This window comes from Triplophysa rosa, unplaced genomic scaffold (genome assembly GCF_024868665.1).
Source record: "Triplophysa rosa unplaced genomic scaffold, Trosa_1v2 scaffold438, whole genome shotgun sequence".
Lineage (NCBI taxonomy): Eukaryota > Metazoa > Chordata > Actinopteri > Cypriniformes > Nemacheilidae > Triplophysa > Triplophysa rosa.
The window spans coordinates 27056-50997 of NW_026634441.1; the positions used below are offsets into that span (position 1 = coordinate 27056).

Genomic DNA, 23942 nt, shown 5'->3' on the forward strand with positions numbered 1-23942 from the left:
TAAATAATATATTAATATATATAATATTAACACCCTCTGCTTCTGCTACTTACATACCTACTTACATACCCATGAGAACTAGCAATCATTGTAGTAAAACTAAGTGCGAGAGCATTTTGCTAGAATGTGAGTGTTAGACACTGACCAGGCTATAGGCGAAGATGCAAATACAAAAGGTTTATTAAAAACCGGAAAAGAGGAGTGACACCACAGTAAGGCAACGGGTGAGTAAACATAGGTAAGTATAATGCACAGTATAATGTTCCTCAGACAACAGGTATGTATAATCCATGGGACGAACTGCAGCCAATAATCCAGTCAAGAATTTGAGCGTACAAACTGATAACACAACAACATCAAGGCCTGACTGTGAGCACGTGGCGTGGGGGAGTAGAGGGTATTGACGTCACTTTCCCACGTGAACACTTGTGCGCAAGGACACATTCCACTGAGTGGCAAAACACGCAGCAAAATGGCAGAGGAGAATAGGAGAAACAAAGAAACCAGGACTAAGACATGCAATTATTTGCTGAAATTAAAAGCAGCTGGACTCGACGGTGATCCTTACGAATTCCCTATGACTTACAAAGGAATCAGGTGTTCCTGGACACTGAAATGTTGTGCAGAATTGCATTTCCTGATATCGTAAGCTGTCATTTTGCTGAATGTTATGCCCCTCACGGGGGAGCGCTCTGGCATGCTCACGTGGTAAAGTGACAACACGTCCATACCCTCTCTATAGAGTCCAACTAAAAAGTGAATGATAATCAGGTGGGTGATAATCAAGATGGCTGACAGCATGCACAGAATTCTGGTAAATGTAGTGCAGTAAAAGTGAACAGGCAGGACAAAAAACTGAATGACTATTACATTTACATTTACATTTAGTCATTTAGCAGACGCTTTTATCCAAAGTGACTTACAGAGTTTAAGGAGCAATAAGCGATATACAGGAGCAATAATACAATAGGTGCTAATACAAAGTTACTGGTTTCAACAAAAGCTAGAACACTACCTGTTGAGAGAAAGAGAGAGGGTTAGTGTTTTTTTTCATTTGTCTGTCAAGTATTCACAGAAGAGATGGGTTTAAGTAGTTTTTGAATGTTGTGAGAGATGTGGTTGACCGGACCGAGTTAGGAAGAATGTTCCACCAGGAAGGAGTTGTGAATGAGAATGAGCGGGAAAGCGATTTACTGCCCTTATGGGAAGGCAATACAAGACGCCGCTGGTTTGCTGAACGCAGGGTTCTTGATGGGGTGTAGGAGGGTGTGAAAGTATGTCGGTGCAGATCCAGTGATAGTCCTGTAGGCAAGCATTAGTGACTTGAATCTGATACAGGCTTCAACCGGTAGCCAGTGGAGGGAGATGAAAAGGGGCGTCACATGAGCCCTTTTGGGCTGTTGGAAGACGAGGCGTGCTGCTGCGTTCTGAACCAGCTGGAGCGGTTTGCAGGAAGACCAGCAAGGAGAACATTGCTGTAGTCCAACCTTGAGATTACCAGGGCCTGGACAAGGAGTTGAGATTTTATCTTATGTTTATTGTATTGTATTTCTTAATTTTTTATACCCATAGGCCCTTATTAAATCATTGTGTACTGTATTCTATTGTGTTATGGTCTCTGTGTACTGTTGTTGCTGTTTCTGTGTTCTGGATGCTCCTGTCACCAAAACAAATTCCTTGTATGTGCAAACATACTTGGCAATAAAGCTCTTTCTGATTCTGAGATAGGGTCTAACCTTTCTAATGTTGAATAAGGCATATCGGCATGACCGCGTTGTCTTTGCAATGTGATCATTGAAGGACAGCTGTTCATCAAATATGACTCTGAGGTTCCTGGCGGTTTTGGAAGGAGTGATTGTGGTATTGCCAAGTTGGATGGTGAGATCGCGTTGCTCCATGGGGTGTGCCGGAAACACGAGTAGTTCTGTCTTGGCAGTGTCCAGCTGGAGGTGATGCTCTTTCATCCAAGCCGAGATGTCCTCTAGGCAGGCTGTATGCGAGCTGCTACAGTGATATCGTCTGGGTGAAACGAGATGTAAATCTGGGTGTCGTCAGCATAACAGTGATAGGAGAAGCCGTATGCCTGTATGATGGGTCCCAGGGATGTCGTGTAGATGGAAAAAAGCAGCGGTCCAAGCACTGATCCCTGACGGACCCCAGTGATCATGTGGTGAGCAGTGGACAGCGAGCCCCTCCATGACACCCTGAAGGATCTGCCGGAGAGGTAGGATTTGAACCAGCGGAGAGGAGAGCCTGAGATTCCTAGAGATGACAGGGTGGCAAGCAATATCTGGTGATTGACAGTGTTAAACGCTGCAGATAGGTCTAGCAGAATCAGGACCGAGGATTTAGATTCCGCCTTGGCTAGCCGCAGTGCTTTTGTGACCGATAGCAGTGCAGTCTCAATGGAGTGGTTTGTTTAAAAGCCAGACTGTTTGTCATCCAGCAGTTTGTTCTGGGATAGGTAGGACGAAACCTGGTTGAAAGCTGCCCTTTCAAGTGTCTTTGCAATAAACGGGAGGAGAGAGACAGGTCTGTAACTGTCGGTAGTAGAGGGGTCTAATGTGGGTTTCTTCAGTAGGGGCGTGACCTGGGCCTGTTTGAATATGGATGGAAAAGTGCTGGTGGGCAGGGAGGTGTTGATGATGTGTGTGAGTGCAGGTGTGAGTGTGCTGGATGTGGCCTGAAGGAGATGGGAGGGGATTGGGTCAAGGGGACAGGTGGTGGGGTGGCTGGAGAGAAGTCTGGTGACTTCAGTGTCAGTCAGTGGGGTGAAAGAGGAGAGTTCAATGTTTGAAGTGAGGGACGTGTGTACCGAGGTCTGAGGTGCTAAGAATTGCACCTTAATGAACTTTATTACATTAAGTTCCTTATTTCATATTTGATTTTTTTCACATTTAAAACACTGTAGGCCCTAAACTAGATCAACATATTCGTCTGTCATTTAATTTGAGTGTCTGATCTCTTCTTCTGTTCATCTCCTCTGGATTTGACGTCATAAACCAGAACAGCAACAGTAGCCACACCCACCAGCGCAGAGATGACCAATCGGATCACAGCTTCAGTAAAACCACAACTGCAGATGTAGTCTTCTGAGACATCTGCAACAATAAAACTGAATTACAATCTTTTAAACAAACCCTCATTGTTTCCTCAACAAACTTATGGTTCACAAACTACCAGGAAAAAAATGTGTAGTAGTGTAAATAAGATTCATATTCTTTGCAAGCGTTTTTTATATAATAATTTCTAATAAATGTGAAGAGGTGTAATTTCTGTGACTAGCTTCAGAACACAATTTAAAAAAACGGTTTGAAAGGTTTCTTAATCAGCTCATTAAATAAACACTAACATGATGGGTGACCAGGGGCGTTGCTAGGGTTGGAAGAGATAGGGGGGTTAAGTGGCAGACACACTAGACTTTTTTTTCCACTATCGAAGCACATTCTGGAACGGTTACAGTTATGTTTTCATGTGGGCCTGGCTCGACACGGCACAATCACAAACCGTTCTCGGCCCGGAATGTTCGTCACGGTTAGTGGGTATGTAATGCGTGTAGTGACGTCGCCACTCAGGATTGGTCCCTTGTTGGTTGCCTAGACCAGTTTCTCTCTGTAGACAAAATAGCGCATTATTAAAAAAGTAATTAAAGTTAAGAACAGCTGAAGTTGGAGGGTACCAAGAGAAATGAAAAAGGTTTTCAAGTCACAGCTCAGTGTCTGCACAGCGAGTGACACGTTTGTGTCTGTATTCTAAATAGTGCCGTCAGCCCCGCGGTGGAAAATGAAACCATATCCGTACCGACTGACATGGATAAGCATGGAATGGAACGGTTAACGGTTCGGTGCAATGGTGGAAAAGCACTCGTAGCTCCATTGAGTTCCATTCATACTTGCGGCGAATGTGGCAGACTGGAAATTCAAGCTTCTTTCACCGGCCTTTTCCATCTGGACCAAACCCTGTTGCTGTCTGGGGTGCTATTGATACTTATAATTAGTTGCATATACTATTTTCACCTCAGTGTTGTTGAACATTCAGCATGATTCAATAATGACAGAATGTAAATGAGTGTATGTATAACAATTATTAAATGGATGCTAACTTATGGGACAATAAATCCCTACACCTTCCTTTACACTTCATTACTTGTTACTACTACACTTGTTTGCCACTTTTCAAATATTTTCTTGAATATTTTTGAAAATAAATACCTCCACGATCGGATATGTGATGGGAAAAGTTAGAAGAGTGATTTCGGCAAAAGACAGGTTAGAAATCGGGTCACTCAGAAATGCATCAGAATATGGAAGTAAAAACGATCACAACTTCCAGTTCAAGGGGACTTTAAAAAGGAAAGTAATCCCCACTTTACTCCACGCATTAAACTGCATTGATAAAAGTCACTGAATTTCACACAAAATACAAAATTAGAAGATACGTTGTAAAAAGTGAACAATTATTAAGATAAGAATTTAGAAGGAAGTCGTTAATTTTACGGACCAGCTTTATTATTATTAGCTCTTCCAGTGAACAAATAACATTTGTTGAAACATACTGCTTGTTAGATTTAATTTCCGCATAAATGAATACAATCCCACAAAATAATGAATTGTGAAAAAAAACCTTAGCGTTGAGCCCTGAATAGTATATAGTTATGCATATTATGATCAAATATATTGTGTATTTTGTATAAATTGTATATTGCAAGAATAACCCCCAGCCCCACCAAAAAAAAGTCTTATGGTGGGGACCCCCCAGAAGCCTTGATTCAATTCGAGCACTGGGTGACTCACCTGAACACTTGTGACAGACATCAGTGTTGAGATGTTGAGTCTGGTTTGTGATGGAATTGTTGATCACACATGTGTAAGAATCATCCAGACACACCAGATGAAGAGAGATGCTGCTGATGTTGAGATCAGACACACTGATGTTGGACAATAAACTCTTTCCTTTGTACCAGGAGACACTCACATGTGTCACATTCATCACTGAACACAACACTGAACAATTTGAGACTGAAGATGATGAAGAATTTTGTGAAGAGTCTCTGATGATAACAGGAACAGGCAGACGAGCTTGAAAATGTAAAAAAAAACGTTACTGCATTAGAGAAACAAATGTTCTTGTAAAATAAACATGCATAATTCCATAATATATCAATTCCATAAACGTGGTTATTCCCTAATATTGTGAATAATAATGACGATAAAATTTAACATTTATATATACGTATATAAGAGGATAAATTCAGGACTCACTATAGACAGTAATGTTGAATATCTTGTTGAGTAGCTCCTCGTGGTTGCTGGTGGTTATTTGATAAAGTCCAGAGTGTGTGATTCTGGTGTTTGTGATGGTGAGAGATCCGGTTTGATCCAGCTTCAGACTGTCTCTGAATCTCCCATCAGGTCTATAAGCATATAACTTTATTGCATTATTCCCATCCTTGATTTCAGCTATGAGACTTTTATTATCTGTGGGTCCAAACTTCCATGAGATTCCGTCTTTCCTCTGTTGTTCAGTGATATTCATGTGGAGAGTAACAGACTCTCCTTCAGTCACTGACACAGACTCAGAACCAAACACTGCTGAAAATAAAACAAGAAGAATTATAAGTCTGTTCTTAGCTTTCCTGCAGCTCAGTGGTTGGAGCATGGCGCTAGCAATGCCAATGTCATGGGTTTGATCCCAGGGGTTGCATATACTCAGAAACAAATGTATACCATAATGCAATGTAAGTCGCTTTGGATAAAAGTGTCTGCCAAATGTAATGTAAATGTTCATTATGTGGTCGTCTTGCAGGCAGATATTTACATCAAAAGTTAAAGTTAATGTAAAGTTTCTATTATTTAACATGATGCAAATATTTTCTCTGCTGTAACAATAACAGTAACAGTAGGTCTAGAGAATAAATGACTGAAGTTGGAGGAACATCATTTTGATGATATTTAAAAATGTTTCAACACAAAACCAATATGATGAGACGAATAAACAGATCCACTGATATATCACACAGTTTACATCAGCCTCATATTGACTGATTTACAATCACCAGTGAAGTTAGTAAAACACACATCACTCACCCATCAGACTCCACCAGCACCAACAGAATAAAATCACATGAAACATTTTCTACAGGAGTTTCAAATAACTGTCCATAAATTACATGAAAACATAACAGATGACCTGGTCCTGACACCAGAAACTCTGAAGAGGGTTCATCATGATAGATGAGCTGAAGACAGAAGTGCTGCTCTGTAGTGACGAGCTTTAGTGAAACTGCAGCTAAACACCAGTGAACACGCCTACATTCAGTTCAGTGAAAGCCTATAATAGTATGGATAAGAAAAATAAATGCACAATGACTATAGGGGTAACATCCCTACTTTTTAAAAACCTGTACGTTTAATGTCCATTGGTCTCATATGAACGCCAAGGTGCTTAATACTCAAATCAATGCTTCCTCATTTCCTTGCTTCTCTGTTCTCCAGCCTGCGTTCAGCCATCTTGAAGAACATCTTAATTCTTTAATTGCACTGCAAGGAACGAAGAGTATGGCGGCACATATTAATCCCTTAGCCCCTTCACATCCTTACATCTTGACATCATATTCAGAGATGTAAAAATGTAAATATTCATGATATATAATATTTTCAATATTTAATATTGATGTGTAACATAAATCTGACATAAACCATACATTTAAGAACATTTTAAACATCTCTATGCCTTATAAATATAGTAGGGCTATGACTCTTAAATTAATTTAGGTGTTTAACTTTGTATTCAATTCGTTTATATTTTAATGTTTCAAATGAATGCTTCTGATATTTGTTATAAGGGAATGATCTTTGTATATTCAGCAAAGGTATCCCATTTCACTCGCTTCGATTCCTCACCTATGTTTACAGTCAGAATTTATACTTTTGATGTTTTGAATTCATTTAGTTATTTTATTTTTCTCTCTGGCCACTCTGCTGGTCACAACACAACATCAGACTGTTGGCCACACACACACAGAGCGCCCCCTGCTGTCTACATCAAACCTCTTTCAACTGGACTTAGACCATGAGAGACCACTAGTTTCAGTGGAAATCGAGTCGAGGGCTGCTAAATGATGTGTTTTTTGTTGTGTAAAGTGTTGTTTAAAATGATTTGTAATTATTGTCTTTTATTAATTTTTAGTTATATGTTATTAAATAAAGCGCAAGCTAACAGCAGGTGGCGGTAATGCGCCTCTTAAGCAACCGCCATTTTAACTCCAGGATAGAGGATAAGAACAAGGTTTGGTCTCTGGAATCGATCGTACTAGACAGACGCATTCTCCGTCGTTAGTTCTCAGCTCTTTGCTACCGTATTTCAGTGGAAATGTAGAACAACTAAATCACAGTCGCTTTATATGTTCCTTTTTTTGGTCTTCAGTAAGTTACAGTAGCTGTTTGTTAGCGACAGGAGCACTGGGTGCGGCTCCAAAACAACAACCGAGAAGATTTAAGTCTGTAACCTCGCATGAATATTTTTACGACATTTATTAAAACGAACAGCAATATGAAGAACATTTTTATAATCGTTACACTTGGATGCGGTAAGTTCGATTATTTAAAAAACACTTTCGGTTTCGATTTTGTAACGATGTATAAGAAGAGTGTCGTCTAAAATATTATTGTGTATTCCAGTTCAGTAATTTCACTTTAATAGCAATGATTCGTTTTTTCTTTATTACAATTCAAGTTAAATAACTGAACATTACATATGATAAAAACGCTCATTTTAGAAGAAAATTTGAGATGGTACTTGGAGGCATTTGCATCTGAACTCTTCATATCTAGGCTGTTTAAAAATGTTGTTGAAGGTCATATTTTTTTTATTAATTAATAACTGTGGAAACAGGTTCAAAAATTGGGGTTTGGCTAGATTCAAGGTTACAGCTACCACCACTGAGCATGCGCACTTCAATACCGCAATTAAAAAAAAAAAACAGTTAAAGGGTAAGTGCACCCAAAAATCAACTTTGTGTGGATTTTTTTTACTCACCCACGTGACGTTAAACATGTTTAGAGAACTTTCGGCGTCTTCGGAGCACAAATGAAGATATTTAGGTGACATCCAAGAGATTTCCAGGCCTCCTCATAGACATCATGGTGTCAGTTTTTGCCAAGGTCCAGAAAATAGTGTTGTCACAATACCATATTTTGGTACCAGTCGGTACTAAATGTGACGATACTTGCATTTCCCGCTATCATTTTGAGCGCTGTTGAACAGATTATGAAAGACCTCTGATTGGCTATTGTGTTTCCAAGGTCATCGGATATGTCTTTGAATGGCTCCTTACCGAGCGCTTGCGCAACCAAACCCGGAAGCGTGTGAAATGATCATTGCATTGCACTCTCTACCGAGCGCTTACACAGATTCACACGGAAGCGTTTGATTTTTACTTTGATAGACCTTGGAAATACAATAGCCAATCAGAGGTCTTTCATAATCTGTTCAACATCGCTCAAAATGATAGCGGGAAATGCAAGTATCGTCACATTTAGTACCGACTGGTACTGAAGTTTGGTATCGTGACAACACTACCAGAAAAGTACTAAAGATAGGGATGCACGATACCAGTATCGGGTATCGGCCCGATACCAAGCTCATGTACTCGTACTCGTAATTAAACACCGATACCAAAGACCGATACCTCACGTGACATACATAGAGCCCTATGATTTCCGCAATGTGGAAAACACGGACGGAATTGAGAAATCCAGGCATAAAAACAGAATTTGCTGTACAACACAGAATGGCACGGAATCTGGCAAATGTATTATTTCCTAACAAGAAATTAGCGCTGAACTACTAACGGCTAACAAAATATTCAGATACTGTTTAAATATCGTCGCTGTCGGGCGGAAACCTCCTATGTCCAAATTTGGTCAATTTCATATTTTTTCACAAATCGATGCTATTGGTCAGTCCCCATGTGGATCTGTTATTTTTACAAATTATTAACCAATCTGAAGTGTTGAAAATAGCTTGAGAGCAAATCTCTTAACTCCATTGGACACTTCAAGTCTGAGAAGTCTCGTAACTCCACCTCTTCTTCACTCCGCGGGAGCTTCTCGGCATTACGTCTCCTGATTGAAAGTTTTTTAGACAATAACGAGTGAAAATATGTAGGTTAGATACATTTGAGTAGGTCTGTTTTGTTAAAAATCGATAGCTGTAATGCTTCAGTGCAGAAGGAAGCCCGTGAGCCACGAAGGTAAGTTTGCGAGTAGATTCGGCTAATTTCCGCCTATTAGACAGCCTAGTCAACTCATCGTTTTTTGTATTACATCACTTATAGTTCTTAAACCTTTAAAATAGAGTTTAGTAAGATGTATGTAACCACAGTCGTTAGCTTTGGTTAACTATTGAAGCCTTTTCTCTTGTCAAGAGGCTCAACGCGACCGCCGACTTTATTTGCGTGCAGATTAATTTCCGCCTATATTAGACAGCCTGTTTAACGTTTTATTTTGGTATTGCATCACTCATAGCTCTAACGTTTAAAATAGAGTTTAGGAAGATGTATGTAACCACAATCATTAGCTTTCATTAGCTCTTAAAGCCTCGTCTCTTGTCAAAAGGCTCAACGCGACCGCAGACTTTGATGAACACTGCTGGCAGCAGCGACGTCTGTGTCCATACCATTCTTATCAATGACAGCGTAATCTCGTATCTCCCTGCTCCCAAGTTATAAACCTTGTATCTCCGATTAAACATGGTTTTGGGGAAATGTTGTGTTAATGTTGGTACACAACAGTATATGATAGCAATATAAGGTATAATACCAACTTTAACGATACAATGTTTTAATAACTCAAAAAATATGCAGTTTTTTTAACTTCCTGAAAAATAATGGTTTTGGAGATATGAGGATTCCGCCCGATAGCGACGATATGTATTGTGCTTGTTTTGCGTGACTGTGTGTGAAAGAGTGGTGTGGTTGCGTGTACTGAACCTGAACGCATTGTGCTTGTGGAGCTTTCAGAGCCAGCGTTTCACTGCACGAGGACACGAACACATAACAAACACCATTTGCGGCTATCCGTCAAAATAAAAGTCCGTTTGACTTGAACAAGTTATAATACACTCACATTTTACCACACCACCCCCCTTGAATTTTTTATAATTCAACCACAGAGTATATTGTTTACTTTAGCAAACTGAAGTAAATGTGCTAGTAAAATTGAGCTACTTATCATAAAAAAATTGAACTTAATTTAAAAATAGTACTTAAATTTAAGTAGACCTAAAAACAAAAGAAAACAAATGTACCAGTAAGATACTGGTTTATTAACATAATTGTACATTATACACGCATCGGTTATAGGTATCTGTATCGGCGAGTACCAGAAAAAAAGTATCTGTACTCGTACTCAGTCTTTAAAAATGGTATCGGTGCAACCCTAACTAAAGACATTGTTAAATTGGTCCATCCGCGCATAGTGGCTCAGTTGAATTTTTTTGAAGCGACGAGTAGGGCTGTCACGATTATGAAATTTGGCTGACGATTAATTCTCTAATAAATCATTGGGATTATGATGATTAATTGTCTGTTTTAGGGCTGTGACATTTAATTCTCACACATTTTTGATTCAGCTTGGAAATGATCATAATGTTCTTAATATAAGACTGTTTTACTTTCTCTTAAACAATGGGGTCATCTTATATTTAAGGTGTAAATATGTAAAAGTTTTTACATAACATGTCAATAATACAGCTGCCAAATACGTGTAAAGCGTATTTGATCAGGAGTGAATTGAAGACACCATTAAAATGCTATCAGTCAGAAAAGCTTCTAGTCTGTTTTTATAAAATAAAATTTTGGTAGGCTGGTTTTGACATTGAGATTGAGATTATGTTAAATAATAATAAATTGTACTACAGTTTTGAAGTTTTTTTGAAGTGATTGTTGGAACATTTAACCAGTATTATCATACCTAAGTTACAATATATACAGTCGTGGCCAAAAGTTTTGAGAATGACACAAACATTAATTTTCACCAAGTCTACTGCTTCAATGATTTTTATGTGTTTTTGTCAGATGTTACTATGGTATACTGAAGTATAATTACAAGCATGTCATAAGTGTCAAAGGCTTTTATTGACAATTACGTTTACATTTACATTTAGCAGACGCTTTTATCCAAAGTGACTTACAAAGAGTTTAAGGAGCACTAAGCGATATGTCATACAGGAGCAATAATGCAATAGGTGCTAATACAAAGTTACTGGTTTCAACAAAAGCTAGAACACTACCTGTTGAGAGAAAGAGAGAGGGTTAGTTTTTTTTTTTCATTTGTCAAGTATTCACAGAAGAGATGGTTTTAAGTAGTTTTTGAATGTTGTTAGAGATGTGGTTGACCGGACCGAGTTTGGAAGAGTGTTCCACCAGGAAGGAGTGGTGAAGGAGAATGAGTGGGAAAGTGATTTACTGCCCTTATGAGAAGGCAGTACAAGACGCCGCTGGTTTGCTGAACGCAGGGTTCTTGATGGGGTGTAGGAGGATGTGAAAGTATGTCGGTGCAGATCCAGTGATAGTCCTGTAGGCAAGCATTAGTGACTTGAATCTGATACAGGCTTCAACCTGTAGCCAGTGGAGAGAGATGAAAAGGGCCGTCACATGAGCGCTTTTGGGCTGTTGGAAGATGAGGCGTTCTGAACCAGCTGGAGTGGTTTGATAGCCTTTGCAGGAAGACCAGCAAAGATTACATTACGTTTATGCAAAGACTCAATATTTGCAGTGTTGACCCTTCTTTTTCAAGACCTCTGCAATTCGCCCGGGCATGCTGTCAATCAACTTCTGGGCCACATCCTCACTGATGGCAGCCCATTTTTGCATAATCAATGCTTGGAGTTTGCAAGAATTTGTAGGTTTTTGTTTGTCCACCCGCCTCTTGAGGATTGACCACATGTTCTCAATGGGATTAATGTCTGGGGAGTTTCCTGGCCATGGACCCAAAATGTTGATGTTTTGGTCCCCGAGCCACTTAGTTATTACTTTTGCCTTATGGCAAGGTGCTCCATCATGCTGGAAAAGGCATTGTTCATCACCAAACTGTTCTTGGATGGTTGGGAGAAGTTGCTCTCCGAGGATGTTTTTGTACCATTCTTTGTTCATGGCTGTGTTCTTCGGCAGAATTGTGAGTGAGCCCACTCCCTTGGCTGAGAAGCAACCCCACACATCAATGATCTCAGGATGCTTTACTGTTGTCATGGCACAAGACTGATTGTAGCGCTCACCTTTTCTTCTCCGGACAATCTTTTTTCCGGATGGCCCAAACAATCGGAAAGGGGATTCATCAGAGAAAATGACTTTACCCCAGTCCTCAGAAGTCCAATCCCTGTACCTTTTGCAGAATATCAGTCTGTCCCTGATGTTTTTCCTAGAGAGAAGTGGCTTCTGACACCAGGCCATCCTCAAAAAGTCTTCGCCTCACTGTGCATGCAGATGCACTCACACCTGCCTGCTGCCATTCTTGAGCGAGCTCTGCACTGGTGGTGCCCTGATCTCGCAGCTGAATCAACTGTAGAAGACGATCCTGGCGCTTGCTGGACTTTCTTGGGCGCCCTGAAGCCTTCTTCACAACAACTGAACCTCTCTCCTTGAAGTTTCTGATGATCCCATAAATGGTTGATGTAGGTGCAATCTTACTAGCAGCAATAGCCTTGCCTGTGAAGCCCTTTTAGTGCAAAGCAATGATGACTGCACGTGTTTCCTTGCAGGTAACCACTGTGAATTCAACTGAAAAACAAATGTAAAGAAATAGCACAGCTGAACAACTGTAAAATAAGGGGGTGCGCTGTGGATATATACCACAAGAAAAGAGAGGATCCTTGCAAAACGGAATGCGGTACAATAATCTTTTTACGTCGATTATTTTGTTTTTGTAATTGTTGAAGGCCAAAATTGACGATTACAATTATTTTCAATTAATTGCCCAACCCTACTCTCAAGTTTGAACTCCCAAGTCTGAACTTTCCAAGTCCGAACTAGTAAAGACACAAGTCCATTCTTTGTGTTCTTGGAATTGAGAAACTGTCTTAGTTTGGACACAGAGAGAGTTCACGGGGGCATGCCCTTTCCTTCAGTAATCAGTAGCACGGCAGTTATCTACATCACTCATAAATCACATTCAGTGATCCAATAAAGCTTTGGCGTGGCAAAAATGGTTGTTTCTCAAATGCAAGGACGCATCCTGGGAAGGTTGCATATCTCTGCTGCCACGTCATCAAGTGTCATCGAAGGACATCTCAAACAGAAGGATGCTTGGAAGGCAGCCTTTGTTTTGTGTCCTTTGTTCAGTTTGTTTTGAAGGATACACGTGTATCCTTCTTTGCGACCTCAAATCACCCACAGTCCTTTGCACACGTTCCCAAAAACATAGCAAGAATCCAGTCAGCACTTCTTCACATAATTTATGTAATAAAAGACAAACAAATGCAGTAATTATGTATAATGATATATAAATATGGTACATGACATTATAAAAATGAATGAATCTATTCATATTTTTTAATAACATGAGCTAAACATTTCTATCACTGTTCTTCATAACTCTTCAGGCATTTTCATGATAATAAAGTATATTTATAAAGATGATGTTTGACTGATGTTGCTTTTTCAAATTCAAGTTATAGTTATAGTCATCAGACGTGCGTGTGCCTGACCCTCAGTTAACGTCCGGTTTGTGTTTGGCTACTGTCTAATAATATAATTATTTTATTAATTAATATTATTATTCTATTGTATAATATAACATAATTTTGTTGTCTGTTCATTTTATTAATTAAACAATTTGTTAAATGGGTCCTGTAGTTCGGTCGCATTTAAAGAAACCGTATGTGAAATAAATGTTTACTTGTTACTCAAAGCCTCATTTAAGATGTCACAATCTGCTTTATTTTACTTGAGTAAAAGTAAAAACATACTGTAGTTGAATAAAGGAACATTTATTACTTTTACTAGACTAGCATTTCATATTACTTGAGTTATGTACTGGTTAGATCAGTTTACTAACATGGCAGTAATGTTCCTATCTCTAAAATCTGTCTGTGTTTGTTTCTACAGTTGTGTTTGGTGATGCAGGTGAAGTGACGTCAGTGTCAGTGATGGAGGGAGATTCTGTCACTCTACACATCAATCTTGCTGAAATAAAGCAAGATGACAAAATACAGTGGAAGTCTCCATCCAACCATCCTATAGCTGAGATTGACGAGAAGAAGATAATATATAAAGAACCTAATGAAAGTTTCAGAGGCAGACTGGAACTAAATATTCAGACTGGAGATCTCACCATCAAGAACATGAGAACTAAGTACGCTGGACCTTATAAAGCAGTGATCTCAAGAAATATTGAGACATCAGTTAACTTCGATGTAAAGGTCAACGGTAAGATTACATTTTTGTTTTAAGTTTGCTTTTATTGATCAAATTAAGCAAGTGATTTTAGATCAGCAGTATTGCAAGAGTACAGCTATTCAGTTTTTATTCAATTGTTGTGTGGAAGTTCAAGAAAGTTCACCAAAGAATAAAAATTCTCTCATTAACTACTACTTACCCACTAAAAAATAAGACTTTATTCAACGATTTCCCCTCTTTCACGTCAGTGTCCAACGCGCGTCCACGAGAGCATGTGACCCATGCGTGTGGAATTGACTCAGGAGCTGGGGTTCTACATCAGCACCACACGTATGCATCACATGCTCTCCTGGATGCGCATTGGACGTTGATGTGGAAGTCAGGAAGTTGTTGAATAAAGTCGCTATTTTTGTCTTTTTGCCTCAACTATCTTGATTTGTGTTCGGAAGATGAACGGATGTCTTGTGGTTGTAGAATGAGTTGAGGGTGATTAATTAATGATTAATTAATAAATGTTCATTCTTTGGCGAACTAACCCTTTAACATGTGAAAATGAATAAAGGATGGGAAATGTTTACATTTGATTAAGACACAGTATGTGTCAATAGCTTCTACAGCATATACAGTCAAACCAAAATATATATAATTTTTGATATTTTTTACTAGTGGGTGCAGGTCAAGACACTGTAGTTCATTTATGTAGGTGAGGATAGCAAAATAAAGTAAACTGTGACATTATACCCCAAAATTCTTCATTCACTCAACTACCTGTAAAATTGCCAAATATTTGGGAATTATTCGGGAACTTTGACCTGACCATGTTTGCTTAAGTGTTTCTTCTTTAATTGCTAATGTGAATTTTTTACACCGCAGACTGCGGATGCACTGATACCAGTATTACCAGTATCAGTATGGGCCCGATACTAAGCTCATGTACTTGTACTTGTAAAAATGCACCGATATTAAAGACTGATACCTCATGTGACATAATTGACAGAACTGACAGAAATTTGTTGTGAAATTTGCTTTGAAAGTTGTAAAAAGCACATCAAATTATGTATTTTTTCATAATGCGTTTAAGTTGGAGTTGTTTGTAACTATAAAGCTATTATATTTTTATTAGTCTCTAAAACTGTGTTTTGAAAAGGTACAGGCATCGGTATCGGCAAGTATCAGAAAAAAAATATTGTTACTCGGTCTTTAAAAAATGGTATGGGTGCATCCCTAAAATGAAGCATTGCTTGGTTATTGGTTACACTAAATAGGTATTATCTAATTGTGTACTTAGGGTAAATAGCTGTCAGCTGTGAACTTGAGTTCATTTGTGAGACAATCTAACAGATGGATGACATCATCAAGATGAATTTGTTCTGACACAGTTGAACTCTTAAAGGTGTCTGAATAAATTTAGCTTTGACTATTCATACAAATTTGCGTGTTCATTCATGCTTTTGAACCAAACCTAACTCTTAACTTTGTCAAATCTGTGCAAATTTGTTTTTATAAATCTATTATTAAAAAACACTTATAATTGTGTAAAGTGTATCTTATATAGTAATAATAAAGAGCAAAACTAACAGGCTGGAACACCTTTGCCTTGAGTGCCACTAACAGCATCTATAATTTTAAAATGAATCTCTTTTTGTGAAACTTGTAGAATCTTCACATGCTGACAGTGGTGGTACAGATGAGGAGACGGTGCTGAAGACAAAAGGAGAATCAGTGACTCTAAACACTGGTGTTCAAACACAGAGAGGTGATCTGATACTGTGGAGGTTTGGAGATGAAGGTCTTCTCATAGCTAAAGATGATAAAGACAATAAGAGCTCAATATATGATGATGATGAGGGATTCAGAGGCAGACTGAAGCTGGATGATCGGACCGGATCTCTCACCATCAGTGATGTCAGATCATCAGATTCTGGACTTTATAAACTGAAGATCAGCAGCAACCACAAACAGACATTATACAAGACCTTCAGTGTTTATGTCAGTGATGGTAAGGCTATCTCAACTCTCTCATTCAAACATCTATCAACTGTGAGAATAATTCAGATCATATGATGAGAATCCAATTTTCCCCTCACCCTGCTTCCATTTGAGATTAAAGAGGTTATGTAGAGTTTCATTGAAATTTACAAAATTTATTGACTAAAACAAGTGTACATTCTCCTAATTCTACACTTACTTAAATCATATGCGTTAAATACCTTAGCACATTTTTTCCCTGAACACATTATTATTGGCTGATAACAGTTACAACAGGAATATGTGTGTGTGTGTGTGTTTAATGTAGGGCTGCAACAACTAATCGATCAAATTGGTAATAATCAATAATGAAAATAGTTGTCAACGAGTCAACGAATTTCATTATGGATTTGTTGGTCTGTGATGTCACTTGGGAGCTGTGCAGTTATACTTCCGTTTTAAAGTTAGACGTGTCTCTCCGTGCAGCATGAGCATGAGATCCAGTTTTAAAGTCAGAAACATCTCCCGTGCAGCACAAGGTGCCCAGTTTTAAAGTCAAACGAGTCCCTCCGTGCAGCACAAGGTGCCCCTTTTTTCAGACGCGTCTCTGTTCATGCGTCTCTTCGAGCTGCGCAGTTTTAAAGTTTTAAAGACATTTGTCTGTTTCTTTGTGATGTTTTCATAAAAATATGAACCATAAAATAAGAATTAATTTTAAAGTAAGGAGAAAATCCAAAGATCTTTCATTTATTTGTGATATAATGCAGATATGTCTCATATCTACAGCCATCATGACAGGAATGTGTGTGTGTGTGTGTGTGTGTGTTTAATGTGATCCAGAGTCTCTCTGTTATTACAGGTCTGTCTCCAGCTGCTATAGCAGGAATAGTTGTTTGTGTCCTGCTGGCTGCTGCTGCTGCTGCTGTTGTGATTTACTATCGACACTGCATCTCTAAACCACTGGGTGAGATTAATCTTCAGCTAATACAACAATAGGAAATCAAATATCTTTATTGTACTAGAGTAGTTTAAAGAGTCCCTATTAGGTTCATTTTTATTTTTTGTGACTTGAAAATATTTTTAGATGATTTATAAATTGTATTTCTCTCCCACTGTACATTAACACATCATCTCTCTTCATCATCTCTGCCTAAAAAAAGCTCTGTTGTAGCTCCTGTTTTTTTAAAGACAGAGACTGGACAGATGTAATATATTATATTTTTTTTCAGAGAGCAAAAAAGCCATGTGAAATTATATATCCGTGTTAAAGAAATGCAACTTCTAACGTTCAAACTTAAATTGTGTAGCTGACAAACAGCAGCCAATCAGGATCTGACTCTCTCTCACATGCCATTCAATGTAGATATATGTTGGGCTGTCATTGGACAGTTAAAATGACAGTATTCCATCATTAAAGTATTCCAAGAAAGAAGTTTTTACCTTATGTTTGAAAATTACATATTTATGACAATTGTGATTTTTAATGAAACTTTATATTATCAATTTAAAGGCCGAAATACCTCTGTGCCAGCTTGTTATCATCAGTGGCCAAGATATGTTTGGTTTGTCATGCATAATTTGTGTTCATAATCAGTAAAATAAAAACAAGAAAATCTCTCTAAATATATTATAGTAATAGTGCTGGGTTGTTTGACCGAAAATCTGTATCAAGTTTTTTTGGATTCTGCTGGTTCCACGGTTTTTAACTTTTTTCCCCTTTTTAATGTGGCAACAAATGTCCAAAATCTAAATAAAACAAGTATTGAGTTTTACTCACTAGAGATGTGAATTTTCCCACCAATTCTTTGAACAAAAATCATTATGAACATTAGGCTATTCCTTAACAAAAGACAGATGACATATATTCTTTCTGCTTACTTTAAACTGGATGCTTAGTTTGTGGTTCATTATTATTTTTAATTGAAAATACCACCACAATAAATGTTGTTGCTCATATTAAACACAAACCCTTATTGACAAACATTCTCTTGCCTTTTGACTCACCCATCGTCCTGTCAATGATTGTCACTGTCGTCATGTGACTCTCGCTTCTCTGTGCTGTGGCTGCAATTCCTGCTTTAAACAAATATAAACAAGACCACTGAGCCTGTAAGCTCCCGCTGTATGGAGCAGACGCACCTGACTTAATAAATGCACAGCTCCCGCTTTACAGACAAAACGCGTCTGAACCGGTACATTGCCTAGCAGCACTATAGTTTTTTATAGTAATATTTGTTTATTTGATTACTTTTTATTATATTATTTAGAAAAAAATTTGCTCACAAAATTGCCACGTCAAATCTCCTTGGTTCTCGCCTGTCCTTGAATCAATGCAATTCAACGTTGAGGTTAGTTGCCATGGTCTGTCACTTTGGCAGCACATCTTAAGTTTGCAAAGTTGCATCAGAACAAATCACAAAGCTTCAGGAACAGAGTCCTTTAAACAGACAGTGGAAATGTTAGGCCACAACGGTTTATCCATACCAACTGTCAGGCACATTGGGGAGAGGTGATGAGTTTGGACTTGTTTTTCAGCCACAGGACCATAGCACAATCATGAACTCCTCTATACCCAAGTACTCTATACTACAGTATTTTTATGTGGCTGGCTTATGTGGCATTTTGTCTTACTAAGTTTTTGTTAAATAAATAATGGACACAATATGGGCTACCAAATGACCATATAACAATGCGACACACCCTGGTTTGATCAGCCTGTGGTGGGCTTCCCTTGGCTGAGGATGTCTTGTGATAAAGGGTTGAAACACCCAATGACACTGAGGTACACAACTGACGAAAACAATACAAATGCTGTTACCTATATCTATATTACTGACTGCTCCCATATCACAGATAAAATGTGGAAACGTCCTATTGGGCAACTAAGCTGTGTCACTTTAATAAAAACAACACAAGAACAAGTAACAAAGAAAAACCAAAAGACACAGGAACTCTGAAACAACCACTGACAAATGACAACTGAAACACTAGGGATATATACAGTATACACAGGGTAACGAAAGGCTGAAAAGACACACCTGAAACTGATCATGGCAAAACCAATGAACAAAAGAACTACAACAAACTACAACACTAGACAGGAAACAGGAACTTCGGCCCCGTTTACACTGCAGGTCTTGATGCTCAAGTCTGATTTGTTGCCTATATCCGATATATAGCCTATATGCCTATATATTTTTTCGACTGTCCGTTTACACGTACTTTCAATTGTGACACATATCCGATTTACGTGCTTACACTTGCCAAACCATTTGAAACATCGTGCATGCGTGAACGCGGGTTATTGAGCCAAGAATACTCTCTAGCCATGATGGACGAACGCGAAATGTGCTTGATGTTAGCTCTGCGATATATGACGAGTTCGCCAAACATTAAATTGTCGTTATTGTCAATTAACCGCATCCACACGTTCTTCCTCCTGATCATGCGTCATAAAACTGCGGACAAGTACCAAATTGTCGCCGTTTTAGTTACATACAGACCGCAATGCCTCAGAAAATCCGATCTGCCTGTTTACATGACAGTAACATTGACACATATCTGATTTATATCTGATTTATATCTGATTTATTTCCACATATGAATGAGGCCTGAAACTGATCTCGAAATATCTGAACTGTGTCACATTGGAGGAAAAAATCAGAATTGGGTCACATTTAACTGGCAGTGTAAACGGGGCATAAGGCATACAAACTAAAAGTCCACAATACAAAGGGCAAAACACAGATTGGATCGTGACATTTACAAATGAACATCGAGTATTGTTCCTTGTTAGTTCATGTTATGTCATGTTTAATAATGATCAATAATAATAATTATTAACAGAGCATATTAAAGAGATGTTGATGTGAATAATGACTGTGTTTCTCTCTTGTGTTTCTGTCCTGTGTGTGCTGTGCAGCAGTTCCAGTTGAAGTGTTCCAGGCAGAAGATCTCACTCTACCTCCTGATCCTAAAGACATGCCGACGGCTGATGAGGGAGAGTGGTTCTTTGGAGATAAAGAGATAATAGCCAAATTCAATAAAAAGAACAACAAATTCACTACATATGATAATGTTCTTGATGAGAGATTCAAAGACAAACTGAAGCTGAACAGACAGACTGGATCTCTCACGATCAGGAACATCAAAACCAGACACTCTGGACTGTATAAACTGAAGATCATCAGCGGATCAGGACCATCATTCATTCATTATAATGTTATTGTCATGGGTAAGTAGCTCACATATATGTGATGGTGACAGTGCTGCATTTTATATTAATAGTATATGTTCATTCATGCCAAACTGTTATGGAAACTATATAGAGGCTTTTTGTAGATATGCTTTGCTAGTTTTATTCTATATTCCTCAGTGAATCGTTTACATGGACACTTTTATCATCGTATGTGTTCTCTGGGAATTAAACGCACAACATTTGCATTGCAAGTGTAATGATCTAGCAACTCAGCTACAGGATCACAGGAAATACAATTTTGTTCAGATTTAAAAAACTGAATTTAAACTGTAAATTTACTAAAAAAGAAAATGAACTTGTGATCTATTTCTGGTTTGCTTTACAGTCAGTAAACTGAAACTTAGTGTGCAAAAGATTCTCCCTGTGTCAGAAGACAGTATATCTTTATTAAATATTGTGTAAAATCATCTGAATGCACACTCATTTGATCTGATGGATGTTTTTCTGTGTTTTTCTCTTCTATGTGCTGCTGTTATGAATGAAGCAAGGGACAAATCTGTACATTTGGGAGATTCTGTTACTCTAAAGACTGGTGTTACTGACATAAAGACCGCTGATGAGATACTGTGGACATTTGGACCTGAAGACACTCGTATCGCTCGAATCACTGGAGGGATCAATGAGCCTTCATATTATTACTACACTGATGGGAGATTCAGAGACAAACTGGAGATGGACAATCAGACTGGAGATCTCAAGATCGGAGACATCAGAACTGAACACATTGGAGTTTATGAAGTACAGACCTACGTAAGAGGAGAAACTAGATACAAGAAATTCACGATTAACACATCTGGTGAGTAATTGAGTATTCATTTTAATGATTCAAGTACTGATTTTAAATCTCAGTGTTTGTATGAAGTGGAGTGGTGATGTATCATGACACAACGACCATTTCTTTCACATCAGCATGTCAGAATATAAACCTACAGCTGACTGAAGATATGTGCTGTGTTTTTGCTTACACGACGTGACGCATGCATAAAACATTTCTACATGTTTGATTGAGCTGGTTTTAATTAGATTTGGCAGCTAATCTACACTATGACTGTTTTGTGCAAAAAGTATTGAAAATTTATTAAATGTTTAATATAATTAAAAAGCTGCAGTATATGCCATTTTAATCGTAACGTTTATATTTTATTAAATTTTAGTATTTATATTTGAAAGTCAGAACACGCATGCTGTTTAATATGAACATGTGTAACACGTGTGAATTTCTGTTTAGTGGAAAGTGCATAAATATAATAATGTTCATTCAAAACATATTAAAAAAAATAATTTACTTTGAGTAAATTACCCTATGCGTCATGCAAAAAGTGGTCATGTGCTATCTGTGTTGCTCAATTGACAATCTTGATCTCCTCTCTTTTCTTTTCATCTGTGATTTCTGACAGACTCGGCAAAAAACAGACGAAAAGAATCACCAATTGATAACCGAGGAAATGAATCACCAAATGTTGACAATCCTCTGTTGTGAATGATGCAAATTCTGCTGTGTGGCCAGCTGAATAGATGCTCAACATCACAAGCGTGTAGCAGCTGTTACATCATCTTCATCTACAGTAACAAACCTACTTCACTGTTTTCATGATCCATCATGAACAAATGATCAGAATGTGTTTATCTTTTTATTTTATATTTTATATCTGTTACTCGCTGCATAGCATATTATCAGTTTGACTCTCATGTGTTTGATATTTTGTGACCGTAGACAGTATTGATTTAATATCTGATTATGAGAAATATCAGATACACATGAAGATCTGTGTGATCACCTGCAGTCTCTCTCCAACCTGTTAATCTGTATTTTATTATATACAGATTATACATATACCTATATTATATGTTTTTTATATACATATTATATAAGAACTAACACCAAAAACAAGTTGATGTTGATGTTAATCTGTGTTCAGAACAGAAAGCTGAGATCTCATGACAGCCTATTGTTGTTCTCGTGAAGATTTTAGAAGTTCAAGAAACAATCATTCACCATCAGTGTGTGAAGCCTGTTCTGTGTTTTTATTGTTGAAATTCATATTATTTTAGTCTTTTTTTAACATTATTAATTGCTACAGTAGTAAATTAGGCTTAAATGTTTTTATTACTCTCATATTGTGTAACTTGAAAATGAAAATCTGTTCTCTGATCAGATCTGAATGTAAAATTGTAAATGTGAATTCACTCTCAGTACAGATACTGTATAAAAACATCATAAAGCACTTAAATAACGTGACGACTTGTGCAAAAAGAGTTTTCTGCACTGATGTTTGAGCTTTTGCTTTGCACTCTAGTATAAGATGTGATACAGTAATATTTGAATCGTGCTTTGCTTTGGATGAATCTCTTCTGACTGTATTAATGTAATTTTAAGTTACTTAGTAACTTCATATAAGCGTCATCTGAATTAATAACATGTAAACAAAAATATTGGGAGTCTTTTGTGCCTGAATTGTTCCTTGTTTTGTTTTCTGAATGCATGTTTTAACTATACACGCCTGCTAGTTTTGAGTTCAGCTTTACCAAGTATATACAATGCATTTCATTATCATTATAAATAAAATAATAAAATGTCAATTCATATTTGTGGTTATTTGTGTTGGATCATAAACCGTTTTCAAACACAGACATCAAACTTGAGTTAGTGAGCACACAACAAACACTCAGCAATGTCACCCCAAACAAGTTTCCTCTGTCATTTCCATTACGTACCCCAAACTGTAATGATACAATGTCAGTAAAATAAAAATGTTCAGGGTGCAAACACTGTTTCCTATTAATTAGTCTGAGATCCCTAATGAAACATTTAATATTTACACTAAATTTGATCAAACACAATATACAATGATTCAAAACAAGCTATGTAAAGTTTGTGCTTTGTCTCATTAAAGAGGCAGAAGAGAATTGTGGGTAAAATGTGTGTGTGTGTTATTTTATCCAGTGATCTGAAATGTTGAAAATAAACCAGGGAGCATTATTAAAAGATATGACGATGCTACAAACATGTTTACTGCTATAACCATTACAGTTAGCATAACATGTTTATTACAAAATCTTTATTAAGTAATTTGTTACGAGAACCGACAGCAGATGAAGAACACTATCAAAAATGTGGTTTTATTGCTGGTAAGTGTTTAAAATTTATCTTAAACTGTATACCGAAAACAGCAAAAACATTTGGGCCCTGTTTCACAGACACCGACTAGACCTTAGTTCAATTCATTTAATTTAATTTCAGTCACTTATGAAAACAAACATTACTGGTGTGCATCTTAAGACAAAACAATGGCACTGAGGTATTTTAAGATGTGTCAGGGC

The 23942-nt window shown here is 37.7% G+C and overlaps 2 protein-coding genes across 3 annotated transcripts; one reads left to right on the forward strand and one right to left on the reverse strand.

The window, feature by feature from the left end:
* Positions 1–196: 196 nt before the first annotated feature.
* LOC130550828 (uncharacterized) lies at positions 197–6213 on the reverse strand. 2 transcript variants are annotated; one of them, XM_057328327.1, is made up of 4 exons: positions 6087–6213; positions 5262–5588; positions 4794–5078; positions 197–3101 (listed from the first exon to the last, which is right to left on the reverse strand). In XM_057328327.1, the coding sequence occupies exons 1-4, from the start codon at positions 6130–6132 to the stop codon at positions 2941–2943; spliced, it is 819 nt and encodes a 272-aa protein (XP_057184310.1). In that variant the 5' UTR covers positions 6133–6213; the 3' UTR covers positions 197–2940. The 2 variants fall into 2 exon arrangements, with proteins under 2 accessions (XP_057184310.1, XP_057184309.1); XM_057328326.1 differs by having other exon boundaries at positions 5262–5591.
* A 1013-nt stretch (positions 6214–7226) lies between these two features.
* Positions 7227–22793, forward strand: LOC130550831 (uncharacterized). The gene is made up of 7 exons (XM_057328334.1): positions 7227–7588; positions 14105–14425; positions 16053–16394; positions 17223–17327; positions 20286–20597; positions 21106–21417; positions 22019–22793. The coding sequence occupies exons 1-7, from the start codon at positions 7513–7515 to the stop codon at positions 22099–22101; spliced, it is 1551 nt and encodes a 516-aa protein (XP_057184317.1). The 5' UTR covers positions 7227–7512; the 3' UTR covers positions 22102–22793.
* The last annotated feature ends 1149 nt before the right edge of the window (positions 22794–23942 follow it).